This window comes from Ochotona princeps, chromosome 12 (genome assembly GCF_030435755.1).
Source record: "Ochotona princeps isolate mOchPri1 chromosome 12, mOchPri1.hap1, whole genome shotgun sequence".
In the NCBI taxonomy this organism is placed as follows: Eukaryota; Metazoa; Chordata; class Mammalia; order Lagomorpha; family Ochotonidae; genus Ochotona; species Ochotona princeps.
The window spans coordinates 64,215,183-64,232,346 of record NC_080843.1 but is presented as its reverse complement, the minus strand read 5'-3'; the positions used below and the strand labels follow the sequence as shown (position 1 = coordinate 64,232,346).

General features: G+C 47.9%; 1 protein-coding gene across 11 annotated transcripts in view; it reads left to right on the top strand.

Moving 5' to 3' along the window:
- LOC101536302 (phospholipid-transporting ATPase IB) overlaps positions 1-11,336 on the top strand; it is a 633,219-nt gene extending 621,883 nt beyond the window's left edge. For all 11 annotated transcript variants that reach the window (XM_058670954.1, XM_058670952.1, XM_058670953.1 and 8 more), the window contains 2 exons: positions 4,389-4,480; positions 10,850-11,336. In XM_058670954.1, the coding sequence (XP_058526937.1) occupies positions 4,389-4,480; positions 10,850-10,947 (190 nt within the window). In that variant the 3' untranslated portion in view covers positions 10,948-11,336. The remainder of the gene's footprint in view (positions 1-4,388; positions 4,481-10,849) is intronic.
- Positions 11,337-17,164: the final 5,828 nt, after the last annotated feature.

The following is a 17,164-nucleotide window of genomic DNA, read 5'->3' as shown; positions in this document are numbered from 1 at the left end:
GGTACTTTGCCATGTTTGTATGATTAATCTCCTCTGGATAAATATCAGTTCAGTTCCCTTCCCATTTTGAAATTGAATTATTTTTCTTTTTCTTCACTGTTGAGTTATAATGATAATTTATATAATACCAGTACTAGACCCCTATCAGATGTGATTTTCAAATATTTTTCCCATTTTTGGTTGTCTTTTGAGTCCCTTGATAATGCCCTTGAGTTTCTAATTGTAATGAGGTCCAATTTATCTGTGTTTTCTTTTGCTTGTATTTGGATAAAATATTTTCACATTCAAAGGAATGAAGATTTACTCATTTTTTCTTAAAATTTATGAGGTTTTAACTCTTTGGCTTCATCATTTTTAAATTAGTATTATCTCAATTGAAAATTATGATTGTATACATTCATAGTGTCTTCCATATGAGTAGTTTCTGCTACCCAAGTACTTGGACCATCCTCTGGTGCCTGCCAGGTATATTAACAGGAAGCTAGATCTGAAGTAGAGGTGGTCCTCAATGCCAGGCACTCTAGTATTGGATGCAGTCATCCCAAGCGGGGGCTTAAGAGACAGTGCCGTTAATGCCCATCCCTTGATAAGTAAATTGCTCTTATAAGATCATGTCATCTACAAAGAGAGATAATTGTACATCTCTCCCTGTATTTGGATGTGTTCTGTTTATTTTCCTTACCTAATTATTTTGATTAGAACCCTCAATAGATGTGTTGGACAGAGTGGTGAAAGTGGGCATCCTTGTCTTGTTGCTGGGCAGAGATAGCTTTCAGCATTTCATTCGTGGGTGTGATGCTAACTGTGAGTTTTTCATGAACGCTTCTTAGCATCTTATGGACTTTTCTTTATAGTCTTACTTTCCTAGTTATTCTTATCATGAAGGATTTTGTCAAATGCTGTTCTGCATTGATGAAGGTGACCTATAAAGTGATGTGTTGTATTGGTTGGTCTTTTTAAATTTTTTATTTATCTATTTTATTATTCCATGACACAGTTCTATAGGCTCTGGGATTTCCCTTCCCTCCTCCTCAAATACCTCCCTCCTATACATACACTGATTTCTCTCATGTCATTTAAATGGTATAATTCTTTCACAATCAGCCATAAGCCCATCATTCTGCTATTTAAGTCTATCCTGACATTGTAGGCATGGACAATGGCAGAGAGTCCATCATCCTATTGTCAAGATACATTCAACAGTTTCATTGGGAATCCATCTTTGATTTGTAAGTAGAGATACACACTACATTGTATCTTCACATCTGTATGTGATAGTCTCTATTACACAGTTAATATACATCCCCTTAAATAAAAAACCATAAAAAAATCAACAGGAAGAAAAAAAGAAAATTTACAACAATGTGGAGCTAAATAACGTGTTACTAAATGACCAGTGTGTCGCTGAAGAAATGAAAATCAAAGACCTTCCTTTTTTTTTTTAAATACTGAACTACTCTTTCATTCCTGAGATAAATCTTATTTGGTTGTGATATATAATCCTTTTACTGTACTACTGAACTTTTATCCCTGTGATTTTGTTGAGAATTCTCTCCTTAAAAGACTGTTTTATAAAGAAAGAGAAACAGAGATATGAATTTTGCTGATTCATTCTCCAGATGTCTGTAACAGCTAGGACTGAGAACGGGACAAAGCTGGGGTCTGGAACATGGACAGCTGGAAACCAGCTTTAGCTGTCACCTGCTGACTCACAGGCTAAGCATTAGGCACAAGCTGTGACAGGGAGCAGAGCTGGACCTTGAACCAGGCATTCCAAAAAGGAGACATTGGTGTCCCAACCCACGGCTTAACTGCTAGACCAGAAACCCTTCTTGAAAATTCTTCACTTAAAATAAATAAATAAATAAAAATCTAAAATCTGTCCAAGGAAAAAAATCCCATTAGTTTAGTTATCCTTCCCTGTGTTAATTTATATTCCTGTTTTTAAAGATTTATTTATTTTTATTGCAAAAGCAGATACACAGAGAGGAGGAGAGACAGAGGGGAAGATGTTCTAATGATTCACTCCCCAAGTGGCTCCCAAGGCTGGAGCTATGCTAATCTGAAGCCAGGAGCCCAGGGCCTCTTCTGGGTCTCCCACGTGGGTGCAGGGTCCCAAGGTTTTAGGCCATCCTGGACTGTTTTCCAAGGCCGCAAGCAGGGAGCTGGGTGGGAAGTGGGGTACCGGAATTAAAACTGGTGCCTAGATGAGATCCCAGCACATATAAGCTGAGGACTTCAGCCACTAGACTACCGTGCCAGGCTCAATTCATATTCCTCTTTAATTTTCTTCTTATTTTTCAAAATTAGCCCAATCAAACACTTGAAGTCCTTTCTTCATCTTTTTCCTATGTGTTTGTGAGCAGGTAGATTCCAAATTGAATATTGATGATGTCATGCCATAAACAGTAAATGTTAGCATGCTTATTTCTACCTCTTTCTGTCCTGAACTTTTCCAACACTATGGTTCATGAGAAATTTTAATAATGTCTATTCACAATGATCCTTTCTCCCTGAAAGAAGAAAAATAAATTGAGAAAAGAATATCTTCTAACATGTCCACATTGGAGTCCCTAAAGAGGCCAGGCCCTTCCAGCAGGACATAAACGTTACAGTCTCTTCCACCGTTTTCATGGTCTGGCCTAAGGCTTGTCATGTCCATTGATCCTTTAAAAAACTCTAGGAAAAGGTTCCTGTGGTTCAGAAAGCTGTGTAACCATGGTATGCTCTTGTACCTGGATTGGGGAAATACAGATTCCATATGGAAACCAGATAGAATCAATCTAGTGCACTCAGCTACCTCTAAAAGAGCTTTTCAGACACATGGACATGCTGGGTGAAATACAAGCAAAAGCACACTGTCAAAACATGATTAAACTCAAAAGGAAATCCAGGTACTATGAACAGAGTCACGGCAAAGCTAGCAAGGTGAGAGGGGACTGCACGGGGCTCTCAAAGCTTAGAATGGGCTCAAAAAAAGGAGACCAGGGTTTAATAAAGCCAGAGAATAAAAGACTTCAGTCCCATGTGACTTAGAGTGGGAACTGGGCATGGAATAGCACATGTTTACAGAACTGCCATGTTAGTGAAACAAAGTAGGATGGTTTAATCATTACACTGACAAAGAAATAATGAGTCCTACTATGTGTCCAGGAAAATGGTAGAAGGAAGAATTGCCTACTGGAAACTGGAAGCCCAATGCTATGGTTGAGGTCCAAGTTGAGATGACTATCAATGATGCTGGAACCCAGGCTGAGATATTAATATAGAAGTTTCTGTAATCCATACAGTCATGGTGCAGCAAAAAAGAAGCCATTCTGAAGAATGAAGGCACACATCAGAAACACACCCTAATGAAGGAGAGCCATTCAGTCCCACAACTAGGGAAGTTAACTCGGCGAGACCTGGAGAGGCAAGGAAAGTCTATAGGAGTCTTACAGAAGTTACAGAAAGCCAAAAACAAGAGAATAGTATGTAAGACCATGGGTGTGGTGGAAAAAATAAAATATATGGGCATGAAAAGATAAGTAATTTAAATCAGTGGATACTTTTCAAATGGTTTCAGTAAAGCTGAAGGAAGGAAGAACATAGAAAAGGTGTGAAAGAATGAGGAAGATCCATCTAACAGAGGCTCCAAAATGAGCAAAAATAGAGAATGAGGGAAGGACAATATTTGGTCGTTTCCATAAGTGAAAATGCACAAATCTTGGAGTTACTGTAGCTTTGCAGGCTTGAGTATCCAAGCAGGATACAAGAACAAATCTATGGCTACTCATACGTATGTTGTAATGAAACTGCAAAACACCAGAATCAAAGGGAATTGTAAAAACAACCAGTGGGAAAAGACTGTTCGTGTAAAAAACAAAACAAAAAAAAAGTGCCCAAATTAGACAAGCTTCAGTGCTGACCATGTAAAGAGGTGGGGAAGATATGTACAGATCCTTCAGCTTTTGGTTCACGCCCCAAGTAGCTGCAGTGGCCAGAGCTGGGCCAGGCTGAAGCCAGGAGCCAAGAACTCCGTGTAGGCCTCCTGGGTGAGTGGCAGGGCCCACTCAGCTGGCCTCCCAGGTGCATCAGCAGGGATGCAGAAATGGAACAATCACAACTCCAGCTGTTGTTTTGGTATGGAATTCCAGTGTTGCAGGTAGCAGCCTAATCCACTGCACCATAAGGCTCTCCAAAGAACACCCTTTGGAAGAGTTCGCCATGGAATCAACCTACTGTAAATACTGGACTGACTTGAACGACGGGACTCTTGCCTGGCTGTGGGCCACCCTTCTCTCACCCTGCACCTTTCTCTGTGGTTTAACAACCTGAGGTTATTCATCCAATCTCTTGCAGTGGTGTTGGGTAGACCTGGAAACTGACTGGGTTTGTTTTCCCTGCAGGATGAATGAGCGTGACCGCCTGATCAAGAGGCTCAGCAGGAAGACACCCCCAACCCTCTTCCGAGGCAGCTCTGTCTCCCAGAGTGTCCCCCGTAAGTAGTGGGTGTGGAGCAGGAGAGGGCAGGAAGTCCCCTGGATGCTTGAGTGGTTCTCGTTAAGGACACAGCCAGCCGCCATGTGAGAGGTGCACTTTTAAAAGTAGGGCTCTATGGGTTCTTCCCAATCAAGTGGCATAAGCGACAGAATCATCAAGGTGACAATCCTGCAAAGGTAAAACTCCTTCTCGCAGCCTCCCAAGGGGATTTCTCTAAAGGCTATTTCTGAATGGATCGTACCTCTGAATTACTGCGCTCAAACTCAGATATATGAACTGTTTTGTTTGTTTAAGCTCAGCAATATTGAGTTATTGAAAGTCCCAGAGAGAACGGCCTCACATTTGCTCACATGGTTGTTGCTACCCCTCCCTGGCACCTGCCAACCAGAGGAGTGGACCGTCAGCAGCCGTGAACGTCTGCCTGCTTGGCATCTCACCAGCCTCTGTTTGCCAACCCACCAATTGGCTCCCAGGGTGGGCAGCAGTGGGAGAAGTTGTTCCCAGGCTGCCTTGCTAGGCAATGCCCTCACACCTCTTGGTCCCTCCCTCTGCAACCCCCCTGTGTCTTTCGTGTATTCCATCGTGGCCTGTTTTCCTCTCCCTCTCAAAGGAATTTAGAAGGACCTGGCATAGCAAGAATACTCCCTGAGCCATCCCTGTGCTCAGAGTGCAGCAGGTATCTCAGGCAGCAGGTTCCGCTCATCTCCCTGCAGGTATTCACAGATGTACTTAGCTTTCGTGATGCCTTCCATCTCCCCATCATCCCAAGTGGCGTGTCCCATGTGTGAGAGAGGGGGCTCAGGCCTGCTCCATGGCGGTGCCCCACCTGCTACCTCTGCTTCTGCAGCCTAGTGATCCAGCTAAAGCAGTACGAAGCAGGACCTGGGAGAGAGAAACTCTGATGCTGGCAGTGCTTTCGGTTCCCTGGAAGCATTGTCCCCGAGTGTCCTGTACACCTCCTTTGCCATGGCTGCAGGAAACTTTGTCCAGACAGGAAACTGCTGCATTTCTTAAGAAGCTATTAGAGCTCAGAATCCATGGTGTGCTACTTCAGGCAACATTTATTCTCGAATAATAAGGGTGAGAGAAGGATGATACGCTCTTATAGCCTTCACTGAACGTCCTACTCAGAGGAGATAAAACAACTAAGAAGTCCACCTGCTCCCCTTTTCCCCTGCCCCGTCTTCTTCTGCCTTCCTCATCTGTCCCAAACCTTATACATGCATCAGGAAACCACTGGGCCAGGTCCAGGCTGCCCCCATGGTAATGTGCTGGCTGTCAGGACTTCCTGAAAGATGAATGAACATGGGAAACGTGGTGAGCTGGAGGCTTCCCCTGAACTCCCCGCCTCAATGCAGAAGGCAGTTAAAGGCTCATCAGACAGCCTGGGGAGCTGATGTGCACATCACATCAGCCTGGAGGCAAAGCCTGGGCAGGTGGAGGGCAGGGGACTGGTTGGTGCTGGTGCCCTTTGCTCTGCTGCATCTTCTCCTGGGCCTGCCTCCCTGAAGGAGATATTTGACCTGAACCAGGGAGAGGTAACCCCACTACTCCTGAGGCTAAACCCATGAGGCCAACTACCTCTTGTTTTTAAAACATTTATTTAGAGAGAAAGAGAAAAGGATTTTCTAGCTGCTGGGTTACTCCCCAAATGCCTACAACAGACAGAACTGGCATGGGATCAAACCTGGGAGCCAAGAACTCAACCCAGGTCTCCAACGTGGGTTGCAAGAACGCAGTCACTCGAGCCATCCCTGCCTCCAGGGGTGTGCATTAGCAGGAAGCCGGAGCCAGGGGCTGGTGCTGCAGCTTCTCAGATTAAATCACTGCCTGTAGTGCCAGTGTGCCATATGGGCACCAATTCAAGTCCCAGCTGCTCCACTTCCAACCCAGCACCGTGCCAATGGCCTTGAAAAGCAGCAGAAAATGGCCCCAGTCCTTGGGGGGACCCTGTACCATGTGGGAGATCTGGAAGATGCTCCTGGCTTCAGCCAGGTCCATCCCTGGAAGTTACAGCCATTTAGGAAGTAAGCCATCAGATGAAAGATATCTCTCCATCTCTATCTCTCCCCTGCCTACCACCCCCACCACCCCCCCTCTCTCTTCGTCCTCTATGGCTCAGATAAATATATAATTTTTAAGCAAGCAGAGAAAATATTACAAAATGATGAGGAAGCTGGATCCAGGTAGTCAACCCGGAGACTGCGGTGTGGGTCACAGATGTCCTCTAACATCTCAACTGCTTAGCTAACCACGCACCACTTACAACTTTTAAAACATTTATTTATTTAGGTAAAAGAAAAGAGAATAGTGTTTAATGTTTCAAGACATTTCCTTCCACCCTGTACCCTCAACTGTCCTACCCCCATTTATAAAAGGCCGTAAAAGACAGGACGCACATGCCACCCTCTCCATTTCACACCAAGGGGCCAACATCCACAGATTGAGCCAACTCAAAGAAAAAAGAGTATCCCAGTGACTATATTGAGTCTTTTTCTTGTCATTTCCCCCAATCGGCATATCGTAGCAACCATTCACATTGCACCACATGTTAGATGTTGTCATCTGGGGATGCGTATTTCAGGGAGATGTGTACAAGTTGTGTGCAAAGATTTCTACACCTGTTATGTAGGACACTCACTTACCTGCCAGTTTGGGTATCCCTGGGAGTCCTGGACCCATCTCCCATGGGCACAGAAAGACTACTACATCATTCTGTTTGGACAGGTGGCCAAGACAGGCACCTTCTCTCCGAGCAGGGCTACAGAGGCCCTCCCCTTGGGTGCACAGTGGAAATTAGCAGTGAAGGGGAGGGTATTCCGCAGCCTGGGCGAGGTTGACCAAGGAAGTACAGGGGAGCTGCAGACAAGCCTGGAGCTGTGAGAGAAACCTGGGCTTCTCCTGGGCCGGAAACCAGACACCAGAGAGCTTAAAGAATGCAGTCACATGGCCAGTGCCTCCACCTCCCAAGCTGAAAGCTCAGAAGTCCAGAAGTCATGTTCAGGTGGGGAGCTCAGGACGCCTGTGCTAGCCAAGGGCAGGGTTTATAAAGAGAAGGCCAAGGGATTCCGGCAGACAGCTCCAGCCGCAGAGGCAGGGCTGAGCCTCCCATGGCTTATCCCACCTAGACGCAGCCGCCACGTTGTCACCTCAGAACCCATCTGAGGTTTATTAGAAACATTCCTTTTTCAAAAAATCAGCGAACAAAAGCGGCCTAAGTTGACCACAGTGCCCAGCCTCGTTTGCAGGGAAGACAGTGTTATTGGCTGAATTCTGCTTTGAAGCATCGCTGGGCACACCATCTCCTCTTGGACTACAGTAAAAAGGTCTCACAAAGAGCGCCTTGTGTAGGGCGGGACAGGAGGTGTGCTGGGCAGAGGCGGGAGGCTGGGAGCAGCCAAGCCAGGCCCTGGAGTTTCCCTGTCCCGCCCGTGCTCTCTGAACAAGCAACATGACAGAAATCTCAAGGTTCCTAGGGAGCAGGGGTGACAAGAAGGGGTTGCTCGTCAGAGCTCTCGCCAGTGGATCCTGAGAAGACCATCAACAGGAGCATCAAAGCAGAGCCACCTGCATGCAGAGCTGACCTCAGGAAGTTCAAGTGCACTGGCTGTGAGCCCGGAGCTGGAAAGCTGGAGCAGCTGAGCAAGCACTTCCAACCCTACAGGTGCCTTCCCCTCCTGGGGGACCTGCTGCTGCTCTGTGTGCCCCACCACCTGGGAACCCTGGTCTGGAAGCTACCTCTGTGTAGTTCCCATATGGTGTGCTATTTCTGGTCTGTTAGGAGCGGAACACCCGTGGAAGACTGCTCTCCATGCCTCCCACCCCTCTCTCCCATCCCATGGTTTGCTCTGCCTTCACTCCCCTCTTCTCTCTCTCTCCTCCTTCTCCTCCTTGGTCTGGGCCCTTCTCCCTGCTGCTGGCCTCCGCCTGTCCTCAGTCAACCCTGGATCACCTCTGCAGACAAGCCCCTGAATGCTGGGACGGCCACTCCAGCATTCAGGTTTTCTCAGGCGGCAGTGGCTGCATGGGTGCAGGGTGTCCAATCAGGGAGTTTGCGGGTGCTCAGAGCAGGGGAACAGCTCGTCATCTCCTGAAGTCTGTCCCCTTCCTCTGCACCCCCACACCGCTACCATGCAGTGGTGTCAAGGCTATCTCCCTGCCTGGCTGAAGCCAGCTCTCGCCAGCCATCCAGGTGCTGATCCATGGGCACCATTTCTGGTTTCGATTTCTCCTTTGAAAGTGTGCATCACTGATAAATCGTAAACCTGCAGGGATCGGAGGCACTACTGCCAAGCTCTTGCTGGGCTGCTTTGAAGAATGGCACTTTCTGTTCCCTGGCCAGGAAAAGGTTAGCCCAAGGGAGTCTTAACATCCGTTCTGCCCCGTTCCATCCCCAGTTTGGCTGCTATCTCTTCATCTGTGGTCTTAGGCAAGAAATTATTGTTACAAGTGCCTCAATGCCCCCACCTGTGAAATGGGAAGGACGCTCTGCTGCATCTCCTGGGTTACTGAGAAGATTAAGAGCTGTTTGTCAGTAGTATATAGAACAGTGCCTCCTGCACATAGCTTCTAACAAGTGTTACTTTATTGCGATCATTGGGGTTGATTATAAGAAGCATTTTTCCAGTAGCCACAAAATCAGATGTTAGATTGCTCTTGATTTTGTTATATGATCTTGCTCTTTATTTATATGAAAATAAACCCACTCCCGTTCCTTTTGACCAGTTTTAATCAAGCCGATTGAAAAGCAGGAACACTGCAAGCCTCCAGTGCACGCGGCCAACTCTTAGTGCCGTGTGTTGTGTGTATATCTTCCTTGACGAGTTTACAGCTTTGTAAATTAGCTGGACAGCCTGCAGCACCAGGCAGCATGAGGTACTACTCTAGACTGGCACTGGGACACAGAACCTCTGACCAGTGCCCACTGCTGTCCACACTGAGCCCAACCGTGACCCCTCAGAAATGTGAGGGGACCGCCAGAAGTTTGTGCAACATAGAATTGAAAGACGCATTTGTTTTAGTATAAAAATAATTTTTGAGATGGGTGAGTGGGTGTTCAGCACAGCAGTTAAGCTACACTTCCCAAGTGGGCATCTGGGATGCCCACTTCCCAAGATGCCCAGATGCCAGGCTGGAGTGCCTGGGGTGGATTCACAGCTGTGCTCGCCATCCCCAGGTCCTGTTAAAGTTCACCCTGGAAGGCAGAAGGAGGTCATTCAAGCCACTGGCCCTTTGCCACCCACACGTGCTTCTGGTTCCTATGCTTTGGCCTGTCTCAGTCCTGGCTACTGTTGGTATTTAGGGAGTGATTGAATCAGCAGGTTGTGAGCTCTGTCTCTTTGCCTTTCAAATAGAATGAAATAACTAACATTAAAACACATAATATGAATTCTGTGCATAAACTTCCGTATATAGACTTCTGTGTATAGATTTCAGCATTTAAAAAAAAAAGATTTATTTTCTTATTGGAAAGTCAGATATACAGAGAGGAGGTGAGACAGAGGAAGATCTTCCATCTGATGGATGACCACAATGGCTGGAGCTGTACCGATCTGAGGCCAGGAGCCCAGAGCCTCCTTTAGGTCTCCCACGCGGGTGCAGGGTCCCAAGGCTTTGGGCCAACCTCAACTGTTTTCCCAGGCCGCAAGCAGAGAGCTGGATGGGAAGTGTACGGCCAGGATTAGAACCCTTGGTCTTATGGGATCCCGGTGTATGCAAGGCAAGATTTTAGCCGCTAGGCTACTGTGCCAGGTCCAGACTTCAGCATTTTTAACACCAAAATAAACCTACATTTAAAAAATAAAGGCTTATTTATTTGAAAGAAAATTACAGAAAGGGAGAGATTTTTTTTCATCTGCTGGTTCACTTGCTAAATGGCTGCACTGGCCCTGGGTGGGGAGCCTGGAATGCCACCTGGGTCGCCTATGTGGGTGGCTGGAGATCCAAGCATTAGGGCCATTCTGTTACTTTCCCAAGCACTTGAAGAGGGAACTGGAGCTGAAGTGGAGCAGCTGGGACTCCTACTGGCATCCATATGGAATGCCACTACTGCAGGCAGCAGCTTAATTGCCACAAACCAACCCCTAAGGTCATCTTTTAAATCCAAAGCTCTTCAGGCACCTTGAGTGCCCTTGGAGGAAACTCATCCCGTAGAGCCTTCCCCACAGCTGCTTCTGCCGTCAGAGCCTTCTGAGCTCGTGAGGCCACCGGAGGCCACTCCTTTTCCTTCCAGGAACGCAGCCCTTGGGCTATGGAGGCCACATAGCACCCACAGCTCTGCAGCCTTCCCCCCAGAAGGAAACTTCTCGTTGGCCCAGCTCGCACCTCCAACCCCTCTAACCATACCGTCTCTTGTGCTCTCTTGCAGATGGCTACGCCTTTTCGCAAGAAGAGCACGGAGCTGTGACTCAAGAAGAAATAGTCCGCTCTTACGACACCACCAAGAAGAAAGCCAAGAAGAAGTAAGAGGCGAGTGCTCCCGGCAGAGGAGCCAAGGAGAGAGACTGCGGTCTGTTACACCCAGTATTCACAGGTCTCGGTGGGCTGAGACTGGCGGCAACCGCCCGAACGCCAGAAAAACATATTTCTGTGGCCTTAGCCAACCAGTTGGTTAGTTATATATTCCCTCGCAAACCCGGAGTAGACCCCGCTGGGGAAGCCATTTGTCGCCCTCCCCGTTTGTCTGCAGTGCTTGGCCTGATTTCTGTTTACATGATTATGAAGCGTTCAGCTGTGCTCTGTGAGGTGTGAAATTAAAAACATTGTTTCACCAATATGTCAACCGCAGAACAAGTTGTTGCTAGAGAGGAGGAAGGGGGGTTTATGCTGCGTGAAAGACCTGTCCCATCGGACTGCGGCGGGTCCGTTTCGTGCCCCTGTAGGGGAAACTCGCCAATTCTGTCCACCCGGCTGCAGGTGAGCTGCGTCCTGGGCAGACAACGCACTGGCTTTGCCTCCTGTTTTGTTTGTGTAAAGTTGACATGAACTTTTGGATCACAGTGAATTCACAAAAGGCAACCACCCGTTACACACAACGGTTATAAACCTAAGAACATGAATTTGAACCTCAGCTACAGTGTTGACGGGCAGTTCCAGGTGACCATCCCGCGTGCCCACTCCAGCTGCCCCACCAGCGCTTGTCCGCCGCTGAGCAGGCCATTGGCTGGGCGGGCCACTGTGCATGGCAGCTGCTGCCATCCAGCCCAGTCTGCACTTCTTCTTGTCCCACTGTGGACTCACAGATAACGGAAATCCTTTCTACCCTACACTTTACACTGTCTAAGTCTATTCTGCACTGTATTCTAAATGTTTACCTGCCTGGCTCTGACACCAGGGAACCCCTCCAGTCAGATGATGGGGGAGCCCCTGGGACAGTCCCTCTGCCCTGATCAGGCTCCACAGACTCATTTGCCACGCTGCAGAACCCAGGCAGCTGGGTCGCGTTATCAGGGCCCACATTGTCTTCTTGAGAGTTGAGAGCACATCTTGGATTTTCACTGTTAGGAGAAGGAGTGACTTTGTAATGCACCCTGGAACACACCTGTTCCACTGTATAGCTTTGGGATCGAGGATGAGTTGGCATGAAGGAAGGATCTGCGACACAGAGAGCGGTGAGGAAGGTGACCACAGGTGTCCTCAGACAGAAAAGGGAAGGCCCAGGAGACGCACGGAGGGGCCCTGTGGCAGTTTCTGCCTGCTGTCCACTGAAATCCAGCCCCCAGTCCCATACGATCGTTGAGATTGGCCTCATGTGTGTGGAAGCTCAGACAAGAGCTTGCAGAGGTTATCGAAAAGAATTCCAGCCATTTCAAAGGAACGTCCTTTCTGAGTGTTGACCTGGGGATCTCTCTGGGTGTGCTCATCCTGGATTCAATGAGGAAAAGGCGTGTCTAGTTCCAGCTTCCCCAAACGCACAACCCCCTACCCCTTCTAAATTTGCTCAGAACCTGGGAGCCTTTGGGCCTGAACATGAACACCTGGAGCCCCTATTAAGTGGCTGGCCTGCAGGCATGTTCTCTCTTCTTTGCTTTGGTTGCCAAAGCAGATTTTTGGATGGGTTAATGTAAATACTCCTAGGCAGCTGATTCTGGCTTAAGTGGCACAGTTCCTCTTGGGGGTGGTTGTGCTAAATTAGCAAATAAAACAATCGTGCACCCCGCTTCCCAACCCTTTCTTTTCAGAACTTCCACAATGCATTCGCATTGGAAATCATCTGGAATGAGATTTGCATTGACCTTATGCTGTAGCCAGGGTACAGGAAGGGTTGCTGGGGAAGTGGGGCGAGGCAGTTTGTTATTGGTGAGGCTCGGAGTATTGCCCTTCCATCCCGCAAGGGGGGTGAGACATGTTAAAACCCCAGGGTACCCTGTAATCAGGATCAGTGGAGGACTGCCATGCAGAAGCGTTACGACAAGGGGCATACCCGTGACTGCCACAGCACACCCAGGAAGATGATGACCAAACCCAGAGCAGGAACCAAAATGGGAGTCGAATATACACAAAGCATTTTGTCTTTGTATGGGGACTTCAGAACGTCCATGGAAAAATGAAATTAAATTAGATTTGTTTTGGTGCAAATAACTTTTGCATCCATGCAGCTTTTTTTTCCCTAATACGTATTTTCCATCAATGTTTAAGATCCTCTTCATCTCTGGTTTTATTTGGAACTGAGGCGCATTTGGAAAGAGTGAATGAAAGCGGAGTTCCCTGTCCCACACACTTAGCTCTTTTCTTGAGCAGCACTCTCCCAAGTCACGTTTGTCAATTAAAGTGTGTTGTGTTTGTGTCTGTTTGATTTTTTTGTTTGTTTGCTTGCTTTTTATTTATTTTATTTTCCATGTTGAACTGCGGTTTGCACTTTCTGGGGTTTATGTGCGTTTTCCTATTCTTTGGAGAAGTAGACAAGACAGTCATGGCCATAGTGAAATGTGCTCACAGAAGAACCCCCAAAGGGTGGCCCTTCCACTGCTCCTCTCTGTGATGAGCTTTCTTACTGTTGGGGACTCAAGAGGCTTTGGAGGAGGAGCAGCTGTCACCACGTGTGATGTATAATATTCAGCCAGGGCGACATGGGGCTGTGTCATTTGTCCTATCTTTAAATTGAGGTCAGAATGTCATACAAATCCCCTCCCCAGGGAAGCGGGTTGGACAGGACCAGTTTGCCAGCCCTGGCTGTCAGCTCAGCGGAAATGCCACCTGGGACTTGTCAGTCAGCCGCACAGTAAGTGACTCACAGGCAGACAGGTCACACTCGGTCAGTACTCCAGGGCCTGCCTATAGATAGGGCTAAGCTGGCAGAACCACTTAGGTCAAACAGCCCTGGGCCCAAAGCTGCCTAGAGCCGGCCGGCTCCCATTGGAGGCCGTGTTCCCTTCCCACTGACGCTGAAAGGGGGAGGCTTGCTGCCATTCGCATTCAGTTCTGGGTGCCACTGCTCGCTGGCACCTGGCCAAAGGTTGCTACAAGAAGTCACGTAGCAAAGGGAAGAGGGAGAGCAGACTGAGCCAGTGTCTTCTGCTAGGCAGTCTGTATTAGGACAACCGGGCTGCTCAGAGCCCTGTCTCTATGCAAAATATCTCAGGCTGCCTGCCTGGCATTATGCTGCTAGCTCCCAACAATGTGCGCGCGCGCGCGCGCGCACACACACACACACACACACACACACACACACACACAGCAAGTGATCATGTTGAGAGTCATTCTATCATATAAAACCTGTGCTTTGGAGGAAAAAAAAGGAGGGATGGTGTTTCTTTAACATTCATAGGGGACACATTGTGTAAAGGGAGTCCAGTTGGAGCAGACAGAGCTCTGCTAAGCACTCAGTTGATATTTTCTTTTCCTTGACAAGGCTTCAGGTCCTGCTATAGGGAGCTGGCAGTGAAAATTAGTAATAACTTGTCAAGGAGCCGTGAATAATGGAAAGAAAGACAATCTGGGGAGGTCACGTTTGAAAATGCAGAGGGACGTGCCTGTGGAGGCCTGAAGGTTGGGATTTTTTGTTCAAAGAAAGCTGGAGTCTACAGTCTGCAATTGTTATGGTAGTGACCCTTTATCTTGTTGATCTGAACCCCAAGGAGAGGTGCTTGCTCTCAGCTACCCTCGTTCCCAGGGATTGATGTCCCAGACCTGTTGTTGAATGTAGTGTCTGCAAAGCACACTGTAGGAGAAGAAGCAGTCTGTGGTTTGCAACACGGGAAAAGACTACACATGTTTCAGCCAGGGTTTGAATTACTACCCAGGGTCATTGTCCCAAAGTAATTCAAGGAGTGATTTAGCTCCAGGATTTGCTATGTAACCTCCATCTCCTGAGACCCATAAAAAATGTGAGCAGGGGAATTGTAGCTAAATAGAGCCTCAAACACTAACTTGGTAAAGCAATGAGTGTATCAAATCAAGTCAGAATATGGCAAATCCCCCACCATTGTATTCCGTTAAATACATCCTTCATGCAAACACCGAAACCACCAAACAGAAGAAACGTTGGAGATCATTAAGGAAGGCTGCCTATACCCCCCCAAAAGCCAGTAATAAAGATAAGATACAATAATATAGACACATTGGTTTTATTGTTGGCTTTGTGTTAGCTCAAGGTAGTTACCTGTTGGGGTTAGTACTGCCTTAAGTGAACTTGGTGAACCTCTCACTGAGCTTTTTGTCCATCCTGGAGGTCTAGAAGGGTGGAAGGGTTTCTGAGGGGTCACAGAAGTGGGGGCCCAAGACTCCCGTCATGACATTGTTAAGTGTTTCTGGAAGAAATAGACCAGAAGTTTTCCACTTGATGTTCTCTTTCTGTATCACTTTTCTTTTCCCTGCATCCCAAGTTGTCCAACATTACTCACTCCCAACTTCCCTCCCATGAGTTGCTTTGTTTGATGCCATGCTTCCAGCCTGTGCTGGCTCAGACTCTGTCTCCATGCGTTGAATGTGATTTGTGACTGCGAGTCAGGCTTGAGTGAAAGGCAAAGACGCTGAGTCAACATCAGCCCAAGTGGTCAGGACAACTGGGGATCTTGACGGGCCAAGCCCCTCCCCAGCCGCAAGTCATCAGAGCCCTTAACCTCAACACAGAATACCTGTTTTCCCCCACAGAGCACGGGGGAACAAAAGGTGATTCTTCTTGCCCCCAGCCTGGTTCAATGGCAAGTAAGTCTTGGGCCCTGGTTGAATATCTTGGGCCCTTTGCGAATATCTGTTCTTGCTCCTCCCAGGCCCCAGACCAAGAGGGGGAGAGGGGAATGCATGTGGCTTTGATCTATGATAGAAATAGGAAGAAGAAAGTTGAAGGAGCAGGACTATTCAAATAACCCTGCCCAGGAAGCGGAGGTCAAGAGAGCTTTTCGAGAGCCTTTTGTAGGTAAGCTCTTCCGTGCAGGAGACAAGAGGCTGGAAGGAGGAGGCATCACAGAGCAGCTGGGCACCCACTGGCCATAGCTTAGGGCAGGCCAGGGATAGAATCTGGTTGTGTTGCCAGAGATGGTGCAGCCTCTGGTACAGGTAAACCTCCAAGCACCAACAGCAACAACACCACAGAAAAACCTTCCTGGCCTTCCAACAGGAAACCCCATAAATACAGACAATCATTCAGGGTCAACTAAAAACTCCCTGTACCAAGAAAGACTTTGGGGCTCTTTGACTAATCAAAATCATGTAAGGATGAAAACAAAAAACCTCTTGCTCGCCTCTCTGGCACCCTTTTCCTCCTCACCGCTGGTGGTGGTGATGATGGTGGCAGTGGTGGCGGCAGAGTTCAGAGGCCCACCAGGCTGCTCCGCTCCAAACCCTCCCTGTCCAGGGCAGTGCCAGCTGCATGGGTGGGACATTGTCCCTGCAGGTCCCTCAGTCCCCAAAGGAATGCAGCGTCTTTGTTGTGTCTCTCCCGTAAGCAGAGCCCCACGTTCCCCTGTCTGCTGTCAAACTGTGCTCGGACTGCTTAAATATCCTTTGCAATGGGGAGATTTTAATCTGAGTATGCAGGAGGAAGCAGGCTGTGGGGCACGTTTAATTGGCTCCCAGCAGAGTGGTGGGGCTTCTGAGGCTTGTGGGGATTTTGTTCCCTCCCTCTAGAAGTGTTAGCGTTTTCACGTCCTATTAATGTCCTCTGGTTGTTAAATTACAGCAGCACATTCTGGCAGAGCGGGAGGTGGAGGGGTTTTCCTCCAGGAGTGAATACAAATGAAGGGCATCTACTTGTACTTTTAGAGGTTTTTGGAGAATTTAGTGATTTGTGGCTTTCATCAAACCTGTTGACTGGTGTATGTCTCTGCACAAACCTGTTTCGAATAAATCTTTTGTTAAGGTAAAAGGTTGGACTGGGTTTTATTTCGAAATGTTCTTTGTCGCTAATAAGCAGTTCCTGCCGTGGGGATTTGGGCCTGTAACACAGGGCTTTGTCAGCAGGTACAGCCTCCGCCTGCAGAGCTGGCTGCAGCCACAGGCACACAGGGGAGATTGATGCACTGATGAACAGGAGCTCCTGCTCGCAGGCCTCCTGCAGAAGAGAGGGTCCAGGAGGCCACGCTGAGCTTGGGTTCGGTTGCTCAAAAGGAAAGCTTTCTTTCCTCCTGCTGCATCTCCACTCCCTGCAAGCCAGTGGGGACAATTCAAACAGTATCATCTAACATAAAATCATGAAGTTATGTTAGAGAGCAAAGATGTTCTTACCCCTTTCCGGATAGGACAG